Source organism: Maniola hyperantus, chromosome 19 (assembly GCF_902806685.2).
Source record: "Maniola hyperantus chromosome 19, iAphHyp1.2, whole genome shotgun sequence".
NCBI classification, from domain to species: domain Eukaryota; kingdom Metazoa; phylum Arthropoda; class Insecta; order Lepidoptera; family Nymphalidae; genus Maniola; species Maniola hyperantus.
Window position 1 is genome coordinate 7,376,325 of NC_048554.1, and position 25,061 is coordinate 7,401,385.

Here is a 25,061-nt window from a genome sequence, read left to right on the forward strand (position 1 = left end):
AACGAAGTATGGAGTAACTCAGTCTCATTTAACTTTAAACGGAGCTTTCTGAGACAGATTGATCTAAAAAGTCAAATTAAGTTCATTTCAAACACCAGAAACGGAAATACCTTTGAAATTCTGAAAACTAGAGCTCGAAAACAGAACATCGGAAACTTGAGGTTTTGGATTACATCCAAAAAACTTCGTTGAGTAAGATCTGTATTCTGTTTCGTGTTTCCTATATCTACAGAATACACGTTATTTGTGTCATAGTAATAGGAAAGTCCATATTGTTTTGTATAATATCAACTTACAGCTTAGTTACCCGCCAACACACGCTGGGAACGAGCAAACTCGGCGCCCAAGGCGAATTACTGGATTCGCGACCCTTGAGACAAAAATTTCGCACCAAAATATAACATAAATCATCATTCGAATAATTTATTTTAATTAATGTTATCGAATAATAATTAATAATTAGTAGTTTTGAGAGCTATTGACATTCGTTTTGTTTCAGTGACATTACATTTTCTATTGTCCAGAAAAGGAGAGCAGTAAGTTTGTGTCAATTTTAATGGCATTTTTATTGAGCTGCTACACACGTATGCTAGCCATGCCTGCCCTCAAATCCCAGCGCCCTAGGCCGTAGCCTGGTTCGCTTTTATGGAAACGCTGGCCCTGCTAGTAAGGTATAAGGTACCTACTCTATCTTTCATAGCTTTCATGTCAAGCAATCAAATAGATATCGTAGCTTGACTTCTAGTGGACTTATGAAACGTCAATTATGTACAAAAGGTCTATAAAGTATCTATCAATAGGTCTTATCAATAGGTTCTATAAAATATTATAATTTTGCTTGAAGAAAAATTATTTGAAATAAGTACATAACAGCCACACGAAGTTATAAAATAAAACATTGAAGACTGAAAAAGGTCTTAAATCTTTTGCTTTATCAGTATCTGCACTTTAGTTCGGAGTTCACACTTTTAATAAAACTTTTGTGACAGTACTACTTATCTGAAGTACAATGCTGGTTCTTCATTGGCTTGGGGAGATGAAAAAACGTTCGTAAATAATTCTTAAGCTGCCAGCGTTAACGAAGTTTTTCATCGCTATATTCCGCACCTGCGTGTTAGAGATGCCAAACATTCCGTAACTCTGGGACAATAATTATAATCTCTAACTGCCGCATTCAGAGTCGCTTAATCGTTACTTAAGTTTAGTTAAAACTAAATCTTAAGTAACGATTAGCGACTCTGAGTACGGCAGTAAGTATATTATATACCTATCTAGTTTTGGATTTATATAACTTGATAAAAAAGTTTAAATACCTAAGTGTGTTTCAATTCATTATTATTGTAGAGATAAATAGGTACCTACCTACCTATTGTCAGTTGTATAAAATAAACTTAAATCTAAATTAAAACTAAAATAAATTAAATTAAATGTAAAACCTCATCGAGGCCACCGCATCATCTTGTACCTATAAAAATAATATTCGCATCATCTTGTATAATAGTGATAGTTCAAATAAATGGCCGCCCTACTGGGATATTACCTACTATCCTCCAACTAACTTTCAGTTGAAATGTCGAGGGATTTAATCTGTCCGTAGAATGTGATCACAAGACAAATTAAATATAGGGTCTTCTTAACTTATCCCTTTCTAAAAGAAGAACTAGGAAAGTAAGCATTAATTTAACTTCAACTAACTGCATATAAGTTACAATCTTGCTAGGTACTTGATTCAACTTAGTTATTTAAGTATAGCATAAAAGCAATTAGGTGCATGAGAATTTTGGAAATTGTATATGTGATCTAGACGAAAATTAAATATACTTAATACTTTCGGATTGAAATTAAAAAATCTAGATATTTGGGACAGTTTTTGTAATTATTTTTAGGGTTCCGTACCTCAAAAGGAAAAAGGAACCCTTGTAGGATCACTTCGTTGTCTGTCTATCTGTACTGTATGTCTGTCTGTCTAGCACTAACTATTTTGGTACCTACTAAATATTACTACATACTTACCTTATATTTTGTAATGTTATATTGTTTATTAAGCACACTGTAGGTAAGTTAGGACTCTCCAATAACCAAAACTTCGATGCTGTAACCATCGACAGCTCGAGATAAAATCTTCGCATAAAATAGACCGCGCCTTTCACTGAATATACCCAAGATTTCACAGGAAAATATTATGCTGTATTTTGCAAGTCAAATAATGAAGTAGGAGATGATAAAAAGCCAGCTTCCATTCAGCATGAATGTAAGACGCGCGCCTTTTGTTTTCAGAAAGGCTATATTGGAATTTGCTGTAAACAATTTTACCCGTTCTATCACCATGGAAATTGGATTTCGCTATTATGTTTGATATTTTTGTTTAAATAATAGGAACTAAACCATCGATTTAAATTAGGTACATTAAATCTACATTAAAACTAAATATATAGAGGCTTGCCTAACATTGCACATGCATGCACAGCAATCACACTTGATGGTGCGTAATAATGCAGACTGCATAAACGAATACAGACATATTTTTACGGGTCATCCGTTTAATCTGTTTTGATGAAATTTGGTTTAGAGATAGCTTGCATCCCCGAGAAGGACATAAGTATATACTTAGGCATACTTTTTGCCCGTAACCTAAAAACTTATTATTATATAGTGGTCTACTTAATTAAGATAGTATTTAGAGTTTGAATGTAATAATATGACAAACCCCCCAAATTAACATCAACTTGTTTTAATCACAAAGAGTATTGTCTCGGTCACAAAGCAGACGATTTTCTCCTTAGGTCTTAAAATCGAGCGGTTGTTTTCAATTTTACTAAGCGCTCGTAACAAAGTAGATACGTAGGTACAATCTACTTAATTCTCTCGTCTCTGAGCAGCTTCGAATCCCGCAACAATTAGTCTCTTGCAAAATATTTCGAGCAATCCAATTTTCCCTTGATCAGCTAGCGCCGTTTTTTTCAAAGTCAAAGTCAAATAATTTTTGCATAGTAGGTACTATTGCACACTTTTTGATTGTCAAAATGTTGGATTTGTAAGATAATTAATTTTAATGGTGATAATTAATTAGATACGTGAACTTAAAACTAAAGCTACGATAAGCTTTACTATTATAATCGCAGTTATTTGCACTTTTATTACAAACTGACTTTTAAATAACTGTCTTTTTACGAGTAGGTAGGTAATTTTATGGTGAGTAAAGTAGGTACTACCTAGGTATACATAATATTGCCGCCTGCAAAGCAATTTTCTACGTGATCGTTACCGTATAGGAGACCGTGCTGTTGCGGTGTTTATGCAAATATGTCGTAACCCCGATAAAACTTTGAAATACGCCAGTCCGTTCTCATTTTCGCAATTTGCCAGCGGAAAATCACCTAGTGTGTCCTCGTTTCCAGCGATCTCAGGTGCACGGATGCGTTGTCGTTGGCACAGTGCAGTGTGCACTATTTACTGTGAGTACGTGCTTAGGGAATAGAATACAGGAGTTTACTTCTTTTTCTGTTAAAACAATAGGTAAGCATACAGTTTACTATAGTATGTATAGTATCTATTTGGAACTGAATTCCTCTTTATACTTACCTATGTACTTAGAAATTTATCTTCTTTCTAGCAAATGGGGTATAATATGAAAGGGCTGTACTTACTTGTACTTTCTAAAACAATTTTTCATTTATTTTTATCCATAATATTTTTTGATTTATCGTGCAAAATGTCAAAAAATACGACTGTAGTACCTCAGCCCTTGCGCGAGTCTGACTCGCACTTGGCCGGTTTTATGTTAAAACAATAGTCAAGCAATGGTGTCAATTCTAATGCCTTTCACTAAAATTAAATTTAAAGAATCTGCATCTGTTTCGTTTGTGTTTGGCGAATTTTTATTTAAATTTGGCAAATCTCTCAAAAAAATTTGGTAAAGATATACCTATTTCAATATATTCTAAAGACACACAAAGGGAACATAAAAAATAAATACATGTAAAATGATACTCGCAACGTTTTATTATATTAGTATATCACATTAATCTCTATAAAGTACGGATTCATTAGCATACAAATTGCGAGTTGTAAGTCCAAAAAGCTAATGAGAAATTGTAAGCAATTTATAATGTTTGCTCGTTAATTAAATTTGAATTTTGAATATAATAATATAATGAAATATGATACGTGTGTATGCCACCAGCAGAAGTCGCAGGAGGGAGATTGCGCGAGCAGCAGTGAAGAATTACTCTGCCAAGAGTGAACGATTGAGAAGAAGAATAATATGATACTATAAATATGTATTTTCATCAATCCATCGCTGGCTCACTACTGAGAACGGGTCTCCTCTCAGAATGAGAAGGGTTTAAGCCATAAGTAATCCACCCCCACTGACTAAATGCGGATTGGCATGGGGGTGAATCACTGCCAACTTTCTATCTCCGGGCTAGTAAATAGGTACTACTGCAAATTCCTTAACAGAAAACCTGTACTTAATTATTTTTAGCCCGACATGGAAATGGACCCCAGGACCAAGTCCGCAGTCAAACACGCTAACTACTAGACCAACGAGGCAGTTTTGGGAGTTAGATTTTCACATAGACTAGATATTAACCCAATGTTCGTTAGTTCGCAGTTTTCAACGCGGTTTTCCTAACTTCTGTGTGGATGTTTTTGGCATTGCTCATACAATAAATCTAGATATGTGAGCCTATAGCTATACCTACGTATGAAGGATAAACTAACTACAAAAAAATTGAATTTCGGCGTATTTTTGTTTTGAAACTGGATAACTCGTTTTTTCAAATTTTTCACATCGATCTACGAAGTCTTTGTAGTTTGTACAATAATTATGAAACAACGTTAGGGCTACGGCCTACGGTAGTTGGGCTGTACGGCAGAATAACAAAGAATGGTATAATATCGTTTTGAAAATCGACATACATTTTTGGAACGCGTCAGGACGTGTTAAAAGTTGGTGCCTACTTAGGTAGATCTATCTATATATTAATGAAAGATTTACTAAAAATAGGTTGAAATTTTGTGACATGAGCAGCAGTCCTCATATATATCATGCGCCACATGATTACAATAAAGCCGTGATAGCCTAGTGGTTAAGACATCCGCTTTCTATTCGGGGTTCGATCTCGGGCCGTTTTAAGCTATTAAATATCACTTGCTTCCACGATGAAGGAAAACATTGTGAAGAAAACGAGAGTTCTCTTAATCTTCTCAAAGGCGTGTGAATTCTGTCAACCCTCACTAGGCCAGCGTGGAAGACTATGGGACCAAACCCCTTCTCACTCTGAGTGGAGACCCGTGCTCTGTAGTGAGCCGGCATGAGGTGAGCGTGGCAGACTATGGCCTAAGCCCTTCTCATTCTGAGAGGAGACGTATTGTGCTCTTACTTTGTGACAACTCTCTGTACGCCTATACTAACACTCTCTGTAGGTACACTACACTAACGACACAGTTCTAACTTGTAATTAACGTCGAGGCTTCGACGTCACTGGCAGGTGTCAAATGTTCCTACATTTGACGCTAGGTAGCCTATGAATCGCCTATTTTTCTTTGATTTCACGTCACGTGTAAATGTTTGAAATATCGTCGATTCAGGATCAAACCGAGAGTTCCCTCACTCTAGTTCACTCTGGAGGAGGTTTGTGCTCTAGTAGATACTTTAAGACAACTCTCTGTTCGCCTACGCTAACGAGCTTCCAGTTAATTCGCAATTTACAGCGCGGCTTCCCAAAGTTCTGTTATTCCATTAAAATGCAAACTGCGGTTTGTGTATGCTATTGTTGACGATAACTCTATCAAGCGTGGATATACCACCATATATATATACCATATATATGAAAAACAAATCACGAGATGTTATAAGTATTATTATTGTGTTTTATTCTATTTCTATTATTTTTATCTCTCTCTCTCTCTCTCTCTCTCTCTCTCTCTCTCTCTCTCTCTCTCTCTGTCCCTTACATTAATTAGTGACTGTTTTCTTGGGATATTGAATAAAAATATTTTTCTAGCTAAGACGTCACAACATGGCGGAAACGATTTCCCTTTATTAGTTTGGACGCGTTATACAGTGTCTGGCGAACATTGCGCAAACCTATTTAATACATTTTTATGTTGACATTGGATTTCGTTATAAAATACAATAAATAGATACACACAAGTCAGACTGTATCCAACCCGACTCCACAGGAAATACCGAATATCGACAAGACTTGTATCGTCCCTTTGGGTAGGAGGCCGGAACTTCGCCCATCAGTCTGTCTGCTTCTTTATCATACGGCTATATCCACTTTGTGAAAATCGTGGCAACCACAGAGTTCTGAATAAATTAAAAGAAATGATAGGACAACATTATCTTTAACATCTCAGCCCATCTACGGCCCGCTACTGGATGCGGGTCTCCTCTCAGAATGAGAAGAGTTTAGGGACCACGCTGGCTTAGTAAAATAGCAGATTTGAAAAACCTTTGAGAGAATTCTTACGCCTGCAAGTTTCCTCATGATGCTTTAATTCAACGTTAAAGCGAGTGATATTTAATTGCTGAAAACAAATATAACTCTGAAAAATTAGAGCCGGGATCGAACCCTGGACTGTTCCACACCGGAGTCTTAACCATTAGCCTAACAACGCTTCTCGGTAACTAGGTGTCACCTCTTGTTTAATACCCCTCTTAGCACAAAGTTGTGTAATCCGATTTCTACACTCTCAGTCATTGGAATTGTCTGAATTTATGGTATTCTTGCTGCTGTAGTGAATTTTAGAAAACAGCGAAAGAGTATTAGCCAATCAGAGGTGACTGAGATTTCACACTGTGGTTATGAAACAATGGCAATTCACCCCCGGTATAGCGTGTTACCAGCTTAAGCTTTTTAAACATACATAAGAAAGTATCTCATCTCAAGCACTCAAACTTTAAAATATCGTAAAACTGTGGTAAACCTATGCAAATACGTCTGTTTTTATAATTACACGTGCTGATGTTTCAGGCTTCATCTATGGAGACATGCCCACGCTCCTTTACCACTTCTTTACCTTTTTTGTATTCTGTGGAGACAACATTTCATCAAAAACATACTAACTTTGTATATAAGAATATTTTTCTTAAGATAGCAAGTAATGCTTATTATTTACATAGAGTTGTCGCATTACTAGAGTCAGTTTTGCCGCACAAATAATAAGTCAACCTAACAGAACTGGTACATAACGGGGATCAGCGTTGTTCAAAAACGAGGCGCAAGAACAGATTTTACTCTATTTGTCAGTAATATCGCTATCTTAATCAAATGACGCATCTCATCTCGTACGATTAAGTAACAAGGGTTATCATCATCATCATCGGCAACTAATATGCGTCCACTGTTGCTGCCTTTTTTAAGTAGCACCAACGTTGCCTATAATCCTGGGCGTTTCGTAACAAGAATAAACGAATAAAGTGTATCCCGAGCTTCAAATTATAGTAGAGGCATATAAAATAGGGGTTTTAAAAGCTTTTAGGGCTTCTCTTTGATTTTCCGCGATAAAAGTAGCCTATGCCACTTTCCAGCAAAAAATCACGTTAATGCGTTGCTCCGATGCAGCGTGATTGAAGGACTAACCAACAATTAACATACTTTCACATATTATACTACTTTTCGTAGTGATACTCCGGTGTTCCGTTGTTTACATAACTTATACAATTAGAACGTATAAGAATTGCTCATCTAAGTCTATTTAACTCAATGATTACTTGGCAGAAGGCGTATAATGTTTCAGATTGGGAAGCTGGCTTTATTTAGTTGAAGCCTTCCCTCGCAATGGTAAATCCATTGAAATGTAAATAAGTATACACACGAATCAAATTGCTTGGCGAAAAATTCAACTGCGAAAATTATTTGTTTCTAAGACCAGCCATACACGGACAGCTTGAAGCAGTCAGGATGGACTGCTTCAAGCTGCGACTACATATTGAACTACAGACTTCTACGTACGTACATACACGAACCGCTCAAGCAGTTGCAACTGCTTCGGGCGGTTGGGCGGTCAAGCAGTCACCTGGCATACACTGACTGCTCGAGCTGTCGACCGCTCTCGCGCAGTTACCTCCGCCCGTGCTCCTCATTCCACGTCGCGCACGCTTCCTGCCCGCACGCATCGTTTAAGCTGCCATCGAGCAGTTAAGCTAACTGCTCGATGGCAGCTTCAAGCTGTTGACACTGTGTATGTTGATCACTGGCTAACCGCTCGAGCAGTCCGTGTATGGCCGGCCGAGTAGCGTATAGAATAGAATGGAATGTTTTTTTTATTCATGTAAACTTTTTAAAAGTGCTTATGAATAGTCAGGTAGTTTTAATTTACCACTGGTTCGGAATGCCGTACCGTGCCGTGCCGTAGCCCGTACTTAATGCGTCTAAATTAGCACCAATTCTCTTACCCACAGACTTTTCTTCAACAAACAAGCTTTTGTTTTTCTTCAACAACAATAAGAAATGCTTTTTTTCTCGTATGCATAAAGCGCTAAAAAAATTCTATCTCATCTATTAAAAAATTACTTACCTAGAGGCCTAATAACGGCCGTACTCAGAGTCGCTTAATCGTTACTTAAGTTTAGTTAAAAGAGACGGCTATATCTCTCACATAAATCTGTCTCGTTTTAACTCAATCTTAAGTAACGATTAGCGACTATAAGTACGGCTGTGTCTTCTCTTAAGCTTTGTTCTTAATGAATAAAAACATCCTTCCTTATTATTATAAATCTCTAACAGCCGTACTCAGAGTCGCTAATCGTTACTTAGATTGAGTTAAAACGACACAGATTTATGTGAGAGATAAATTCTCTGTCTCGTTTTAACTAAAGTTAAGTAACAATTAAGCGACTCTGAGTACGGATGTGAACAATCATAAAAGAATCGTGTCGTCAATCCGTCTTTCTGTGTACCTATTCGCTTATAAAGCACATCAAAGAGAAGACCCCTGAAGAGGTGATAGCCTAGAAGTTATTAAAATCTTCAGCCTCCTATGGAGGAGGTCCAGGGGTCGACGGATCGATGTTTTTGATATATCTACCTAGTTAAAGTCCTGGACATTGACATAGGCTATCCTGGCAAATCAAAGTTCCCGCAAGATTTAATGTAAAACCCTAAATCCAGCAAACGAAGTCATCGGCTAAAGGGTATAATAAAATTAACATTATCACATTCACACTCAAGGCGGATGAAGATTCAGGACGAAAATAAAACGATTTTATCAGCATCAATTTAAATAATGGATATGAATAATTATGAGGCACTAAAAAAAGTATCTCATCCTTCCTAATTCTCTAAAGCGCTAATTAAGTTTCCGTCACTTTATTCAGCGCTTTAGGGGTCGCATTTCACAAACTTTGGCTTTAAATTTTAAATGATTAAGGATTTAATTAATCTTCGCAGAATCTAATTATAGCGTAGATTCACTTATATGGCATACTTCCATACTAATATTATAAATGCGAAAGTGTGTCTGTCTCTCTGTCTGTCTGTGTGTCTGTCTGTCTGTCTGTCTGTCTGTCTGTCTGTTTGCTAACCTTTCACAGCCCATCTGTTCAACCGATTTTGATGAAATTTGGTACAGCGATAGCTTGCATCCCGGGGAAGGACATAGGCTACTTTTTATATCGGTAAATCAAATAATTCCCACTGGATTTTTGAAAACCTAAATCCACGAAAGTCTTTAATGAGTGTGTCCTACCTGTGATGACGTATGGACACTGACAGTTGGCCTTGTCCACAAGTTCAAAATCGCTCAGCGTGCTATGGAGCGGGCTATGTTGGGTATCTGTCTGAGGGACAAAATCCGTAACGTGGAAATTCGTAGGAGAACCAGAGTGACCGACATAGTTCAACGAATTAGCCAGCTGAAGTGGCAGAGGGCAGACCACGTCTGCCGCAGAACCGATGGTCGCTGGAGCAGACGTGTTCTGGAGTGGAGACCGCGTAGTAGGTATCTGCAAACGCAGTGTGGGACGACCTCCAACCCGCTGGACTGACGAGATTAAGAAGGTAGCGGGAAGTGGGTGGATGAGGAAGGTGGAGCAAAGTGTGTGGTGGCGCGCTCTTGGGAAGGCCTATGTCCAGCAGTGGACGCAAATAGGCTGATTGATTGATTGAAATCCACGCGGACGTAGTCGCGGGCGACATCTAGATTCTAGTCTAATAGAAGCGGGTACAACAAAACCAACACGTTAACTCTATTCTAACTCGTAACAAGGTAACGTGCTAAACTTTTGCTATGTACAGGTACCTACGTAGTACGTTCACAACTTCATTTCTGTCGTTAACTAAATTTGAGGCGACAAATGTACCTAACTACGAAATAATTATAGCGACAAAATAAAACACTAACTAGCTTATGCTTTCGACTTCGTCCACGTGGACTACATAAATTTCAAACCCCCCCTTAGGGGTGGAATTTTGAAATATCCTCTCTTAATATACCTGTCATACCCCTTCCGTTAGCCCGCATCCATCTTAGATTGCATCATCACTTACAACCAGGTGAGATTGCAGTCAAGGGCTAACTTGTATCTGAATATAAAGAAATACCTACTCTTTACAAAGAACACACTCTCCAAATTTCATGTCTCTAGAGTCTAGAGACATGAAATTTGGAGAGTGTGTTCTTAGAGTCTACAAGTCTTAAGAGTCTAGAGTCTAGAACCAGCGGTTTAGGCTGTGCGTTGATATATCTCAGTTAGTCAGTCAGGACTTAGAATTTTGTATAAAATATATCATGATACTACACAAAATATGACATGACATATACGAGTAGATGGCTTTACGAGCCTCTCAATCTATACCTACTCTACCGTCAACAGAAGGTTTTGAATTGATTATCGAAGTATTTCTGCATAGACAGTAAAATTGTCTTGAGTTACCTATTTTGATTTTAATTTAGGCTACCTTGGGGCTGGCGTATCTGTGTTGGACAAGAGTCCTATAAAAATTAAGTTAATAAAAAATCTGACTGGCTTCAAAAGTGACAGTGTGTACTAGGTAAAGTCATGACCAACGAAAGAAAAGACTAGAAAAGCGCGGCAAACTTAAAAAATATCAGTATGGCTGCCCTAAAATTAGTATAAAGACCTGGGGTACTTAACCTAATTTGATATAATAGAAATAAAAATAAGGAATTCTAAAGTAGATATCAAATTAGGCTATTTATTACATGTCCATACTAACTTTGGGGCTGCCATACTGATATCTTTTGAATTTGCCGCGGTTTTCCAGTCTCTTCTTTCGTTGGCAACACTATCCTGATTGGAGCACTAAAGTTGTCAAACAAAAATTTTGAGGCACTTAAGATTTTTTTTATTATATTTATTACGACAGAAAGCTTCAAAGGACACCGCGGGGACTGAAGTCGTAGGTCGTTCTATTTACAACAACAAGTTTCTCAGCTTTTAACATAAAAATTTAAGCGAAACTGAAGCGTAAATTACTTTCGTTATTTCGGACGAGTTTTCCAGGGGCTGAGTTGCCAAAAACAGATTGTTCTTTGTTACGATTCCTTAACAAAATTGAAAGCGCTCGCGCTTTAAACTTCGCTAACCAAAGCATATTTTTGTAAAGCCATTTTATAAAATGAAACAACATTCACACAACTGTGACCTATACGTATATATACTAACTTAGAACGACATTTCACATTTTCAGTCGCCAAACATTAATTCACTTGTAGACTTAGTGGTTACCAGTGGCGTGCACAGGGTTTGAAGCCAGGGTAGGCACTAGTTACGTAAGAGCCTGTTTACTGGCAGGTCATTATGAAAAATATGCATTGAGCAATTCAACTGGGGTAAGCAGTGCATTTATGCCTCTATGACCTGCACGCCACTGGTGGTTACCCATTCTTAAGTCTTCAAGTGAAAGATCTGATGAGGTGTGACGGTTAACAGGTAAGAGACAATATGAAATTAAATGAAAATGTTTGTTTTCAGACTAATTCTTATGAAATGACAGAAAAAATATATAAAAAACCGGTGAAGTGCGAGTTGGACTCGCACACGTTGGGTTCCGTACTATCGTACAAAAATAACGATTTTTAATTTTCTTTGTAATGTAACTACAAATTCACGGTTTTCGGATTTTTCGCTTTACCTAATTGTGTTATAAAACAGTGCTGCCAAATTTAATAATTCTAGATCAATGGGAAGTACTCTATAGATTTTGTTTCTCTTCACGGTCTTGACAGATAGACAGACAATGGAGTGATCCTATAATGGTTCGTACGGAACCCTAAAATTACAAATTATCTAGACGCAGATTTTTTATTCCTAACAATTACAAATAACTAATGTTCATCTCTCTCCGGTTTCAATAAAACTTTGTTATCCACAACTTAACTACTCGACGTTTACGACCGAAGTGAAAAAGTAATTTTGTAACTTTCAGCACTTATAAAGTTTTTCAATGCTCGAAACACCTGCAAAACAATTTATCACTCATTTAAAAATTACTTACCGAGAACTCCCATTTCTTAATTAAAATGCTGACAGTTTTAATCGTTTTAAATAAAAATTAGACTGAGGATAAGAACTATATCATAATATAAAAAACCGGCCAAGTGCGAGTCAGGCTCGCGCAACGAGGGTTCCGTACTACAGTCGTATTTTTTCGACTTATAGTAATCTTACTTTGAAAGTTAAAAATACCAATATTTGAACTGATTAAGTATTTGTTCATGAATACCTTTTAGCTTTTTTCTTGTGATGTAACCACAAATTCACGGTTTTCGGATTTTTCCTTGTGCTATAAGACCTACCTACCTGACAAATTTCATGATTCTAGGTCAATGGGAAGTAACCTATAGGTTTTCTTGACAGACACGACAGACAGACAGACAGATGGACAGACAGACAGACGGACAGACGAACAGACGGATAGACAGACAGACAACGAAGTGATCCTGTAAGGGTTCCTTCTTTCCTTTTGAGGTACAGAACCCTAAAAATAATATGATTTTATTGAACGTAGAAATCGCCAGAATACTTTTGTTAATCCCGTGGGAATCTCGAGAAATCCGGCCTTATATTTAATAGGTTTCTACCGACATCGTAGTAGTATAGTACATAATGTTTAATCGCTTGGCGACACGTCTTTATCGGTGGGGTGGTAAGTAGACCTTTGCTTAAAAGTAATCAAAATTGTAACACAACAAGATATTTTCCAAAAGCGATGTCAGCGTAACGATTTGTTCCGCCTGGATTGTGAACGCACGTCCAATTACGTTGAGTGACACTTCGTCCCGGCCTTTGTTAAAATAATTTGCCTACGCCTATCTTTGCCAACATTTTCTCCGGCAAAAAGTGATTTAAGTTAATTGGTTAGGAACAACGATAATATTATGTCGACGAGCGTCTCACCGCTCAATAATAAGTTTATTTTTAACTATTCATTTTTAGGGTTCCGTACCTCAAAAGGAAAAAAGGAACCCTTATAGAATAATTTCATTACCTGTTTGTCTGTCAAGAAACCTATAGGGTACTTCCCGTAGACTACAATCATGAAATTTGGCAAAGGGGAAAAATCCGAAAATCGTAATCTTTTTATGGATATGATTTTTTTTTTCATTTTACAATTATTAATACTTACAGGTATTTTGGTACCTACCTATTTGATGGAAATATAACATTAAAATCAATAAATGTATCAATGGAGAGTGCCATTGTATCCGAAATAAGACCCCAAGCTATGGTTGAAAGAAAGCACTTCGGAACAATGAAAACCACTTTTGTGGAACCGTCTATTGTTTCCTCGATATCTTTCCATCATGCGCATTTACAATAGGTTCATATCGATTTACAGACCACTGTAAAAATACTTACTTAATGGTTTAGTTTTTATAATATCGAACGAGGCATATTATAATTCCGATTAATACCTACTTATTTGATTTAAAATTACAAAAAATGACGCTAAAAATGATAATTTTATTATGTTTAGTCTTTTTTCTCTGTAAGTGTACTTAATATCACGTAAGTTGGTTCTCGGTGACAGTAAATTATTAACAGTAACTAATTTCAGGTAAAGCTCAAGAAGCTTCATACCAACCAGGATCAACTATTGAAGAAAAATTCATGAACGTGGGACCATCTACAATTCACTCTATCACGGGTAAGTTTTATGAAGAAAAACAACGAGAAATTGATGCAAAACATAAGACTTATAATGCAAATGTAACTAATTTAGACCCTGTGGCAAACATTGGTTCTCTATTACATAATGTTTTAAAAAACATTTCAAATACCGAACCACCAAGACAAGATGAAAAGGTCCTTTTTCGTAGAAACAAAAGTAGTAATACAAGAGAGAACCCTTCTGAATTCGATGTTCCAAAGAAACTACAGAGTAAACAAGTAAATAACTTGGATTCAACAATGATTTTTCAAGCCGAAAATTTAGTATCAAACTATGACAAAAACAACAGCACCGAAACAATAAAAAAAGAGTTAGCATTTGATTCCCTGTTAATTAAAAACGATTTCAATAATAATTATAGTATGTCTCCTACAAATGATATAATGAATTCGTACATGAATCAAGAAATTAATCCTGAAACAGATATGGTTCACAATCCATCAATCATGATGCGACTGGATAAACCTGGTAGAAGATTCGAGATCAACCCAAATTACGGACCCATATCACACGATCCTTTTAAACTTCCCGTAATTGATGAGAGTAATATAATGCCAATCACTCCTAAGTTTGAGCCCACAAATTATGGTAATAACGTCCTGAATAATAGAAATCCAGACACACCAGTACCATTAAGACAAAATAATTATAATGTTATGGATAAAAGTACTTGTGACGATAGAGAAAGTGATGAAATATTGGAAAGAAGCGGCAACGATATACAATTAGTAAATGACCCAACAAAAGGACTCGGTATTTCGAATGTGGGGAAATCCCGTGTGATGCTGATGGATCATCCGCGAGTGTGCTATGCTTGTAGCAGCATTAGTGACCCTTCTTGTTGGTCACCTGGTAGAACTACTGCTGTAAAGTATTGTCGTGCAGATCACCCAACCTGCTTGACAAAACTTTATAAATATAAAGGTAAAAAATCCTTATATTCATATCCATACTAATTTTATAAATTCGAAATTGTGTCTTTCTGTCTATTACCTTTTCATCCGCTTAATCTTATTTAACAAAGCTTGCATCCTGAACACGGATATAGGCTACTTCTTATCCCAGAAATGCAAAGAGTGAACTCTTTAACACGGGATCATCAAAAGCCTAAATCCAAGAGGAGTTGCGGGCATCATCTAGTCAATAATTAATATATCGCATGATACCTATTTGGTGCTTTTGTTTTAGTGCCTGTGCCAACGCAGAACAGCTAGACTTACATATTATTACAGTAAAATGTTCAACTGATGTAACTTTTCAAGACTTTTGTACTCAATAAATAGGTACACTTATCTACCTACCTTGATAAGAAAAATAACATAATTTTCTTTTGATTTACAGGTTTGTCTTACATTATACGGGACTGTGGCAAAACTTGCGAACAAGACTCTTTAGGTTTAGCCTCCACAAAATACACTACGTGCACCATCTGCCACCATGACCTCTGCAACAGTGCACACCATTTCAAAATGCAAAACATTACTATTTTAATGTTATTGATATTCCATTTTCTCATACTATTGAACGTTTTTGTTAATTGAATGTTTGGTCAATGTAAATATTTTAGCATTTAAACTACCGTGAGTGATTACCATTATAAATAATATCTATCCCGGCTGTACTCACGTAGTCTCGTCGAAACTAACTAGTCGGGCTAACGTCGACGAGACACGTGAGTACAGCCGGGATAGATATTATTATCTATTATTTATAATTGCCCATACTATAATTATGTAGTACCTACCTACCTAGTATATTTATGTAGTTAACATTTGCAATGGCGCCAATTTTAATCCATCCATATCCATACTCCATACTAATATTATAAATGCGAAAGTGTGTCTGTCTGTCTGTCCGTCTGTCTGTCGGTCTGCTAGCTTCTCACGGCCCATTAAAGTTTAACCGATTTTGATGAAATTTGGTATAGAGATAGCTTGCATCCCGGGCAGGACATATAGGCTACTTTTGATCCCGGAAAATTAAAGAGTTCCCTAAATTTTTAAAAACCTAATTCCACGCGGAAGAAGTCGCGGGCATCGTCTAGTTTAAAATATAAGCACAACTTAAACAAACTTTTCCATCACTAAGTACCCACCCATATTATTATAAATGCGAAAGTAGGTATGCTTGGTTTTGGTTTGTTGGTTTGTCCTTCAATCACATCCATAATATATAATAATTAAAGTTTGTCTGTCTGTGTGCTACCTATGCATTCACGATTATTTATTTGATTGAGTTGAAGCTTTGTACAGTTGTTGTTAAGATTTGCGGGAAAGTTTTTGACTTAATATTATCAACGCCTACGTTGATAATTGATGTCATACGTTACATAATATTATGTCGCATGTATAATTGTGAGTTTTTATTTAACTTTTTTACGAAAATTATTTTTGCTAACTAAGGGCCGATTTCACTAACGTAAATAAGTCTTATCCGAGAGTAAATTTGAAATTTTGGTAAGTTTTCAATACAAAAACTGTAATCACGCCCAATTTATTCCTCGGTTAAACGTCACTCGACATTGGTGAAATCGGCACTTAGTAATTTAAATCAAGTAGATAAATAACAGGTGACTCTACTGATTTGGTACCAGAAAATATTTGTGACGAAATAAAATCTATTGCAAAAAAATCTTTTTCATTTTCCTCACTTAAATAGAAATAAACTTTTAAGTAATACCTATTCACCGCATTCATGGCGAGTGACAAGAGGTGCCGCTTTTATTCGCGTTTGCCTTCCATTTCCGGAATACAGCAGATTCAATCGGAGCTTCTCGACGTAGTTTGATTTCTATCTATCCTATTTCCTATTTCGAGCTGTGCTATTACTATAGCATTTACCATTTTATTATTCCGTTCCTCTTTATGTCATTTTATACTTAAAGGGTATTTACTTACGGTAGGGATCTAATTGTTTTTCAGGGATCCGTACCCGAAGAATGCCAACGGGACCCTATTACTAAGCCTCCGCTGTCCGTCCGTCCGTGCGTATGTCCGTCCATCCGTCCATCCGCCTTTCTGTCAGCGGGCTGTATTTCGTGAACCGTAATAGGCAGAGTTGAAATTTTCACAGATTTTCTTATTTTTTTCTATGTTTTTATTTCTTTTGCCACTACAGTAATAAAAATTTAGTGTTATTACTTATTTCTTTTACGATGGTACGGAATCTTTCGTATGCCAGTCCAACTCGCACTTGACCTTGAAATATGATTAAAAAACTGGTACAACGGACCGCACAACGCCCCGCGTCTTTGTGAACGAGGCCTTATGCGTTAAATAAAATCCATTCAGTATTCGGCCGTAAGACTTGAGAAAATTCCCGAATTCATTTTTAGGGAAACCTTCCTGAAGATGGTAGATTTAATACTTGAGTGGGTACACGAGGGGAATTCCAACATCAATGGGTACACGTAACCATTAGACCTGCACATTAGAGACCACTGAGCTGGCAGCAAGATCCGCTATCTTGAGTTATGATAACAATAGATTATCCAAGCCCCTTTGTTAAGCTTCCTGTCTTGCTTCAAGGCAATGTTTCAGGAAAATACATTTTTTTCTGAAGACATGGTATTATTGCATAGCAGGCACTTTTTGCACTAATTAATGTTTTCACTGGCTAATCAAATTATTTGACGTGTAATTTGAACACTCCTAAAAAAAGTAATTGTTATCTATAGAATAGAATAGAAAAGAATAGAATGTTTTTTTATTCATGTAAACTTTTTAAAAGTGCTTATGAATAGTCATCAAATCTACGTATCTACAGCTACTTATGGGCTATTGACATTGGCTTGCTACTCTAATGACTATCGTGTGGATAGTCATGGAAGCAAAGAATTTTTAAGTACTACTTCGGAAGTCCCTACAAGAGACCTTTGTCAAGCTGTGAACATCGGTTTGTGAAGACAAAGTACTTATATTTCGTAAAACAAAATATACTTACCTAGTGCCTGTACCTATCTGTTTGTGTGGTCTACGTTTCGAAAATACCTAACAAACAATTCTAAACAAAACTTTCCCTAAAATATTCATTCCGTGTGACGCCTCGAGGAAACAGCGTCAACGTAAAATTTTGCTTATTTATGCTGACAAAGAGTCAGGAAGTCTCTATTTACATAATATTTTCTATTTTTCTGTCAAGTTTTTTATGGAAAGAACACAATTTTCTTGTCAAGTGAGTGGGTAGTACAAAGCTCATAGGTACAAAAGGATAAAATAAGTAAGTATACCTACTTACTTAATAATAAATTAATTGGTGGGTCCCTAGGTTCAAAAAGTAATGTCTAGAATAATAGAAGTAACCCGTATACTAAAAGCATTATCTGTCTTATTTATTTTGTCTGAAAAATCGGTAACAAGCTACAAGTAGGTAGGTACAACGCGCTTTGCGTCTGCACGTATGATGTGCCAATGAGAGCCTCAATAGCTCAACTGGTAAAGGAGTGGACTGAAAACCGAAAGGTCGACGGTTCAAACCCCGCCAGTTGCACTATTGTCGTACCTACTCCTAGCACAAGCTTCACGCTTAGTTGGAGAGGAAAGGGGAATATTAGTCATTTAACATGGCTAATATTCTTTTTTTTTTTTAAATGAGTGCAAGATGCAGCTTTTTCACTTTCGACCAGACTGTTTCAGGACATATTTAATTTAAAGTTTTGATTTTTAGCATTTAGCCCATAAAAAAATCGATCACTAAAACTTAAAAGACTGTTTGATTTAGGTAAACCTTACGTATTTGATGAAACTGTTTGATGCTGGTTTGAAGACAAATCAAACGGTTTAGGTAGGTAGGTACCTAATGTAATGTACCTACCTAAACCTCACGAGTTTGATGGAGGTAAGACTTATCAAACGGAATTTGCTTAGCGTCACCCTCGTCGCCGCAAGGTTTACTAATCGCGTCACGTGATTAAAATACAATAAAGACAAAGCTTTCCTTAGTAGGCAGGTAGTAGTTTACTATTCTGGGTAAAATCTACGCAGAGAAACACGAAAACCAGGTTTGACCACAATCGGCCGCTGTGTGGCACCATTAAAATACAACGCATCAAACACTACAAAATTATTATACCTGCCTACAATTACCTGCTTAGATCAAAAAATATAGGTACCTAACTTAGATCATAAATTAGGTATGTCCATCAATCATGAGTACCTAATCACCGAGTTTTTTAAGAGCAACCGCCGAGTTTCTTACTGGTTGCAGTGCTAGATGCATCAAAATAATATTTTAGTTTGAGTGGTACTACCTATATTAGGTATACCTATGTGGTTAAATTTTATTGAATCAAACTGCTTATGACCGTCTCAGGGGTCCTGGCATTAATTTCTGACAGAGTGAACTAGACTGCTTAATTCCTAGCTAGACCTTGTCAACTACTCAGTACTAGGCACCATGTCAAATAATAATTAGTATACTTAATAATAATTAGTACTTATCAGTATCATCATCATCATCATCATCATGATCAACCCATCGGTCGACGGCTCAACACAGAACTTGGGTTTCCTCTCAATATGAGAAGACGAGCTCTGTCAGAGTCTAGGACGTACCTACGACGTACTACACACGTACTACGTAGTCACGCGGTTGCGATGTGACGTCGATCATCGACGTGACATCAAAGATTGTTCTCTCAAAGACAGAGTTCTCTCTAGCACAGACTCATGATTAAAAATCATAGAGATATACTCTAAGGCGTCTAAGGTAAAAATCTATTCAATGTACTCTGTGGTAAAAATCCCCCGTGGGATCTTTGCTCGTATGCTTAGGTACGTAGATAGAGTAATAAAGGTAGATGCAGGAACGTTTGCTTTCTCATTCGCACTAAAAAGAGAGCACAGATAAAGTTACTAATGTGATAAACAGAGACGCAGCTAACCTATTTTTTGTCCCTTATCGTGTAACTGGTTTGTTTCAAGAATACATACAAGAAGTTACAAAACAATCTTTGAGAATTCGTGGCGTAATTGTATTTCTCATGAGTTATTTACTTGTTTTCACATAAAAAACGTTTAATACAAATATTGTTGATCGGTTAATACTGACTACTAAACAATGGTAATAATTGTCGTGTTATTCATCGTTACGTCGTGCTATCGCTATCTCATAGATACGCGATTACACAGTACTTACATCTACCTATTATTCTATCTACGTATGCTTATTGGCTCTACTCTACTGTTCAGAAGAGGTTCAGAACAGGTTGCGCCATCTAGTGTGCGGCAGAATATCTAGGTAATGCAGATGGTATCACAGTGCTGCCATCGTAGTGAATTTTACCCTAGATTTAAGGCAAAACTGAGCCACATGAGTAGATGTCCTTACTCTGTATCTGAACTAGGAGAGTAATTTTTTGGTACTCTAGGGTAAATTAAAAAACTAGATTTATAAATATTTGACCTAATAATTATTTTTAATTTAAATAAAATTAATTGCAAATAAAAAGCTGGATTTGTATTTTACCTAGTTTTATAGTAGGTACAATAATAATAATTTATTATTATTTTCTGAAAGTTTAAAAGTTATAAGTCCCGCAAATTGATATTGCGCTGGAACCATGTATCATTAACATCAAAATGACGTCATTTTGACGTCAGCCAGAATAAAAATATACCATCACCCCGAGACTTCAGTCTAGTACTGACGTCACTAAAATGGCGGCAACGCACATTAGCAATTTGCGTGACTTACACCTAATAATTTAGAATCGATAAAAATTAGGCTTTTTTTTCCAATAAATTCAATCGGGTTAAATTAATTAAGACCTGGCAGCACTGGATTCATTACAATGTGACCATTTTGTGGTAGAAAGATTTGCGAAAGGTAATTTTCTCTCGATTTGTGAGTATTATGTACAGATTATTGCAGAACAAATGACTGAAACTAAATTATTGGTTGCGGATAAAAGAGAATTTAACTATTTTCAAAAAGAACAACTGGTACTAAATTCTGAGCACAACTAAATTTTAGAGTATTTGCATCCTCTTCTTACTAACGTGATGTGAAAAGGACAAACACAGTTTGACAGTTTCAAATTTAATTTAGAGCTGTCAAACCTCGTGACTTTAGCTGCCAGTCGCGAGCCTATTGTTTAAATTTGTAGTGTGGACTAAAATTTGGAGTCTTTAAATGTAAAATTCATGTTCTGTCCCATTTTAGCAGTATTACAAAGAAAAAGATGCAGATACTCTTCGGCGCCACTGTTTACAACAGTGATGTGGTTTACAACATTAAGATTCTACTTACCTAGACAAATTTAGTAGCTATAACGATATTATTATTGGAATTAAACACTTTACCAAAAGGATAGTTTTTGAGACGGGAGATTAATTTAACCAACTCGGTGTGCAAGTCCGACTTGCACGATAGCTAATTTTTATAAATTCAATTTAGTCCGAAAATCTGACATGGAGCTGGCAACATTAATTACGATTTTCATTCATAATTCTTTGACTTTTCTCATTGAATTTGACTTTTGAGCTGTTCGAACGTCCTGATAACTTCGAGTGCCGTAAATTTCGTTATAAATAAGATTTCAAAAATTTTTTGGCTGAAAAACGTGAGTACATTCTTTGTAATTAGTGCTATAAAGAAAATATGTTTTGGTCATATTCAAACTTTTACGTAATTTTTAAACGCCCTTCAAATTGATAACCTAAAATAAAGTGCAATGTCAGTCGTTTTTTTGGTGCGATTCTTTCAAAATTTCGTCAGATAATTCAAAAGTGGTCTACTATTATACTGTTTCTATTTAAAATCATTTTCCTTGTAGCATTTGCCTACATTTTCCACGCTTACGTAATAATTGTGTCACTATCACACTCTGAGCTTATGGTCCCTGATGACATTGATCCATTTGTAGTGACCTAATTGGATGGCCTTGTTCAAACCTTCTATCAGTTATTTTAATCTCATCTAAGTGCTGATATCTACAATATTTTAATGATCATTCGTATCTACATCGCCATGTTAATCGATAATTCGCGCTTTTTTGCATAACCTTTGATAACATTACATAATAATATGTTAACTACCTATTGTTAGATCTTAAAAGTGGATTAGACAACGAGATTACTATATTTTAGACGAATAATACTATTTTTTTAGTGAAACTAAGCAATTCATTATAACTTTAAGTTACATATTTAGTTAGTTATAAAAGTTAAGGTAAATTTTCCTTTGTAAGTGAATTACATACAAGTTGTCAAATTTTATTATATACTTACAAATTACAATTACAGAAACACAATGGGTGTGCCTGCTGGTAATGCTGAAAATGGAAAGAAAATCTTTGTGCAAAGATGCGCCCAGTGCCATACTGTAAGAACTAAATTTAATTACTCACATTATACTTATAATGTTATATGAATGACCTTTGACCCATAATTTTTTCTGTTACATCATGTTTATAGTAATAATAAAGTGAGGTTACAACTTCCTTAGGCTTTTTAAAGTTACTAATCTGAATGATTTTATTCTAGTTTCACCAATATAGTTAGTACGGTTGTTATTAATATTTTAATTAATTTTCAATTTTTAGGGCTATTCATTTAAGCCGTCTGAAACTAGGGCCAATGAACTAGTTACTACAATTTTTTTAAAGCTACTTTTAGTTCAATTTTAATTTTGCCACACTATGCCCTGCTCGGTGCATTCATCATCATCATCATCAACCGATAGACGTCCACTGCTGGACATAGGTCTCTTGTAGGGACTTCCACACGCCACCGTCTTGCGCTGCTAGAATCTAGCAGCTCCCTGGGACTCGTGTGATGTTGTCCGCCCATCTAGTGGCGGGTCTTCCAATGCTGCGCCTTCCGGTGCTAGGTCGCCATTCCAGCACCTTGGAACCCCAACCTCTATCGGTTTTCCGAACTATGTGCCCTGCCCATTGCCACTTCAACTTTGCAACCTGTTGAGCTTTGTCGGTTACTCTAGTTCTCCTATGGATCTCCTCATTTCTGAGCCTCCTCCTATCTTCCTAAACAATTCTTACATAATATTATTAGGTTCAAATTAAAGTGTGTAATTTTCACTGATAATTGTTATATTCTATATTTTAATAGGTTGAAGCAGGTGGTAAACACAAAGTAGGACCTAATCTACATGGCTTCTATGGACGCAAAACTGGTCAAGCCCCTGGCTTCTCCTATTCAGAAGCAAACAAAGCTAAAGGTAAATACTACAAGTCTATCAAATATCGAAAGAAAGAGTTTAGTTTGTTATACTATGGATATAAAAACCGAGTGCGAGTCGGACTCGCACAGGAAGAATTCCGTACCATCGTAGAAGATATTTTACCATTTTTATGTGCAGCACTGCAAGTTAATGACAACAGCGTCATCTATGTAATTTAGTAAATTAATTTTTTCGTTTTTTTTTATACTGGTTAAGAAATGCAGATTTACTGAGAAAAGCTGTTAAAAACACAGCAGTTACTCTTTTCAAAAGGCAATGTGTTAGAATGGCTATAAAATTGTTACACCATCGGAAAATGAAATTCCACAAGTCATTCTAATCAATTTAACTGATAAGATAAGGCATTCCATAATATGATCAGCTAGTACTTTAATAATTGTACTTAATAGTTAATACTAATATTACTCTTAATAATAATATAATACATTCTTTTAAAGAATGACCAATTATACAAGCATAAGAAACTCATCATAATAATGAATTTCATTAATGAATTTTCAGGTATCACCTGGGGAGATGACACCCTATTTGAGTACTTAGAGAACCCAAAAAAGTACATCCCTGGTACTAAAATGGTGTTTGCCGGTCTCAAGAAACCTAACGAGCGTGCGGATCTTATCGCATACCTCAAGCAGGCAACCAAGTAATTTTAATGACATTAGGAAAATAATATGAATGGGAGGAATATTCCATTATATGGAAAAAAATCTTCTCGTTTTTAGCCCAATCAGTATCATAATCATTATTTAATGTACCTATTTATTTAGAGTTAACATTTCACAAAGTGATAGTTGTGACTTCTATCTTTTATCACCTTCATTGTTAAGATTGTATGAATTGTGATGTACATAATATGTATGACTAAAATTCTTTGCTGAGCATAAAAATGTTATGAATGGTTTTATGATGTTATTAAATTATAAATAGACATCGTAATTAGCTTTTTATTTGTAGGTAAACCCATACAAATTTAAATAGTTATCAAATGTTACCAATTTTTAGTTAATTGTGTTTAAAATTAGATTATTTTAATTAAATTTATTTTTTCTATTTCCAATTATTTTATTTTATCCTTCCCTCTTTAGTGTAAATAATAAATAAAAGTAGTATGTTAATTTTAATTAATTTCGCAAAAAAGGAATACTATTCTGGTATAATAAGTATAAATAATTATAATGGGCTCTGTGTATTTTCCAGTCTCCACTGGATTTTACACTGGTTTTTCGCAATATGGTGAGGTGGTCAGGCTATATAGGTACAGTGCGACAACTGACAAGGCTCTCTTGGCACTTGAATGACAGGGTGCGCTGTTGGACTTTGGATTCTGTGACTGGAGAACAAAGGCTGAATATTCAAAGGAACAAAGGGGACACTTGACGGCAACATTAGTTTCGATTTTCGCCACGCGCCAAGATAACCTTGTCGCACTGTATTTAGACTATTTTTTTAAATATTCCGTCCAGGGCCGTAAAAAAAAATAAAAAAAAAGTATTTCCACATTTTCAGATTTCGCCGTATTTTTGGGTGAAATGACTAATATGAGGAATATGAGGTAAGACGTATCAAATCAGTGTTTCCACATTTCGACCAGGGCCGTAAAAAAATAAAAAAAAAGTGTTTCCACATTTAGACATTTCGCCGTATTATTGGATGAAATGACTAATATGAGGTAAGTACGGTATTTTTTTATATTGATAGGCATTTAGGGTA

The 25,061-nt window shown here is 36.0% G+C and overlaps 2 protein-coding genes across 4 annotated transcripts; both read left to right on the top strand.

Moving 5' to 3' along the window:
- The first annotated feature begins 13,836 nt into the window (after positions 1-13,836).
- On the top strand, positions 13,837-15,737 carry LOC117990967 (uncharacterized). 2 transcript variants are annotated; one of them, XM_069504806.1, is made up of 4 exons: positions 13,837-13,967; positions 14,037-14,737; positions 14,810-15,074; positions 15,492-15,737. In XM_069504806.1, the coding sequence occupies exons 1-4, from the start codon at positions 13,922-13,924 to the stop codon at positions 15,689-15,691; spliced, it is 1,212 nt and encodes a 403-aa protein (XP_069360907.1). In that variant the 5' UTR covers positions 13,837-13,921; the 3' UTR covers positions 15,692-15,737. The 2 variants fall into 2 exon arrangements, with proteins under 2 accessions (XP_069360907.1, XP_034834367.2); XM_034978476.2 differs by having other exon boundaries at positions 14,037-15,074.
- Positions 15,738-21,574: 5,837 nt separating this feature from the next.
- LOC117990972 (cytochrome c) lies at positions 21,575-24,403 on the top strand. 2 transcript variants are annotated; one of them, XM_034978481.2, is made up of 4 exons: positions 21,575-21,711; positions 22,394-22,472; positions 23,219-23,327; positions 23,853-24,403. In XM_034978481.2, exons 2-4 carry the CDS (start codon positions 22,401-22,403, stop codon positions 23,996-23,998), a joined length of 327 nt encoding a protein of 108 aa, XP_034834372.1. In that variant the 5' UTR covers positions 21,575-21,711; positions 22,394-22,400; the 3' UTR covers positions 23,999-24,403. The 2 variants fall into 2 exon arrangements, with proteins under 2 accessions (XP_034834372.1, XP_034834373.1); XM_034978482.2 differs by lacking the exon at positions 21,575-21,711 and adding an exon at positions 22,123-22,177.
- Positions 24,404-25,061: the final 658 nt, after the last annotated feature.

What these genes read in the sequence shown, in the direction of transcription:
- LOC117990967 (XM_034978476.2), top strand. Translation starts at nt 13,922, where the DNA reads ATGACGCTAAAAATGATAATTTTATTATGTTTAGTCTTTTTTCTCT. An exon ending in ATGTTTAGTCTTTTTTCTCT is followed by an intron (nt 13,968 to 14,036) that starts GTAAGTGTACTT and finishes AACTAATTTCAG; the next exon opens with GTAAAGCTCAAGAAGCTTCA. An exon ending in AAAACTTTATAAATATAAAG is followed by an intron (nt 15,075 to 15,491) that starts GTAAAAAATCCT and finishes TTTGATTTACAG; the next exon opens with GTTTGTCTTACATTATACGG.
- LOC117990972 (XM_034978481.2), top strand. Translation starts at nt 22,401, where the DNA reads ATGGGTGTGCCTGCTGGTAATGCTGAAAATGGAAAGAAAATCTTTGTG. An exon ending in GATGCGCCCAGTGCCATACT is followed by an intron (nt 22,473 to 23,218) that starts GTAAGAACTAAA and finishes ATATTTTAATAG; the next exon opens with GTTGAAGCAGGTGGTAAACA. An exon ending in AGAAGCAAACAAAGCTAAAG is followed by an intron (nt 23,328 to 23,852) that starts GTAAATACTACA and finishes ATGAATTTTCAG; the next exon opens with GTATCACCTGGGGAGATGAC.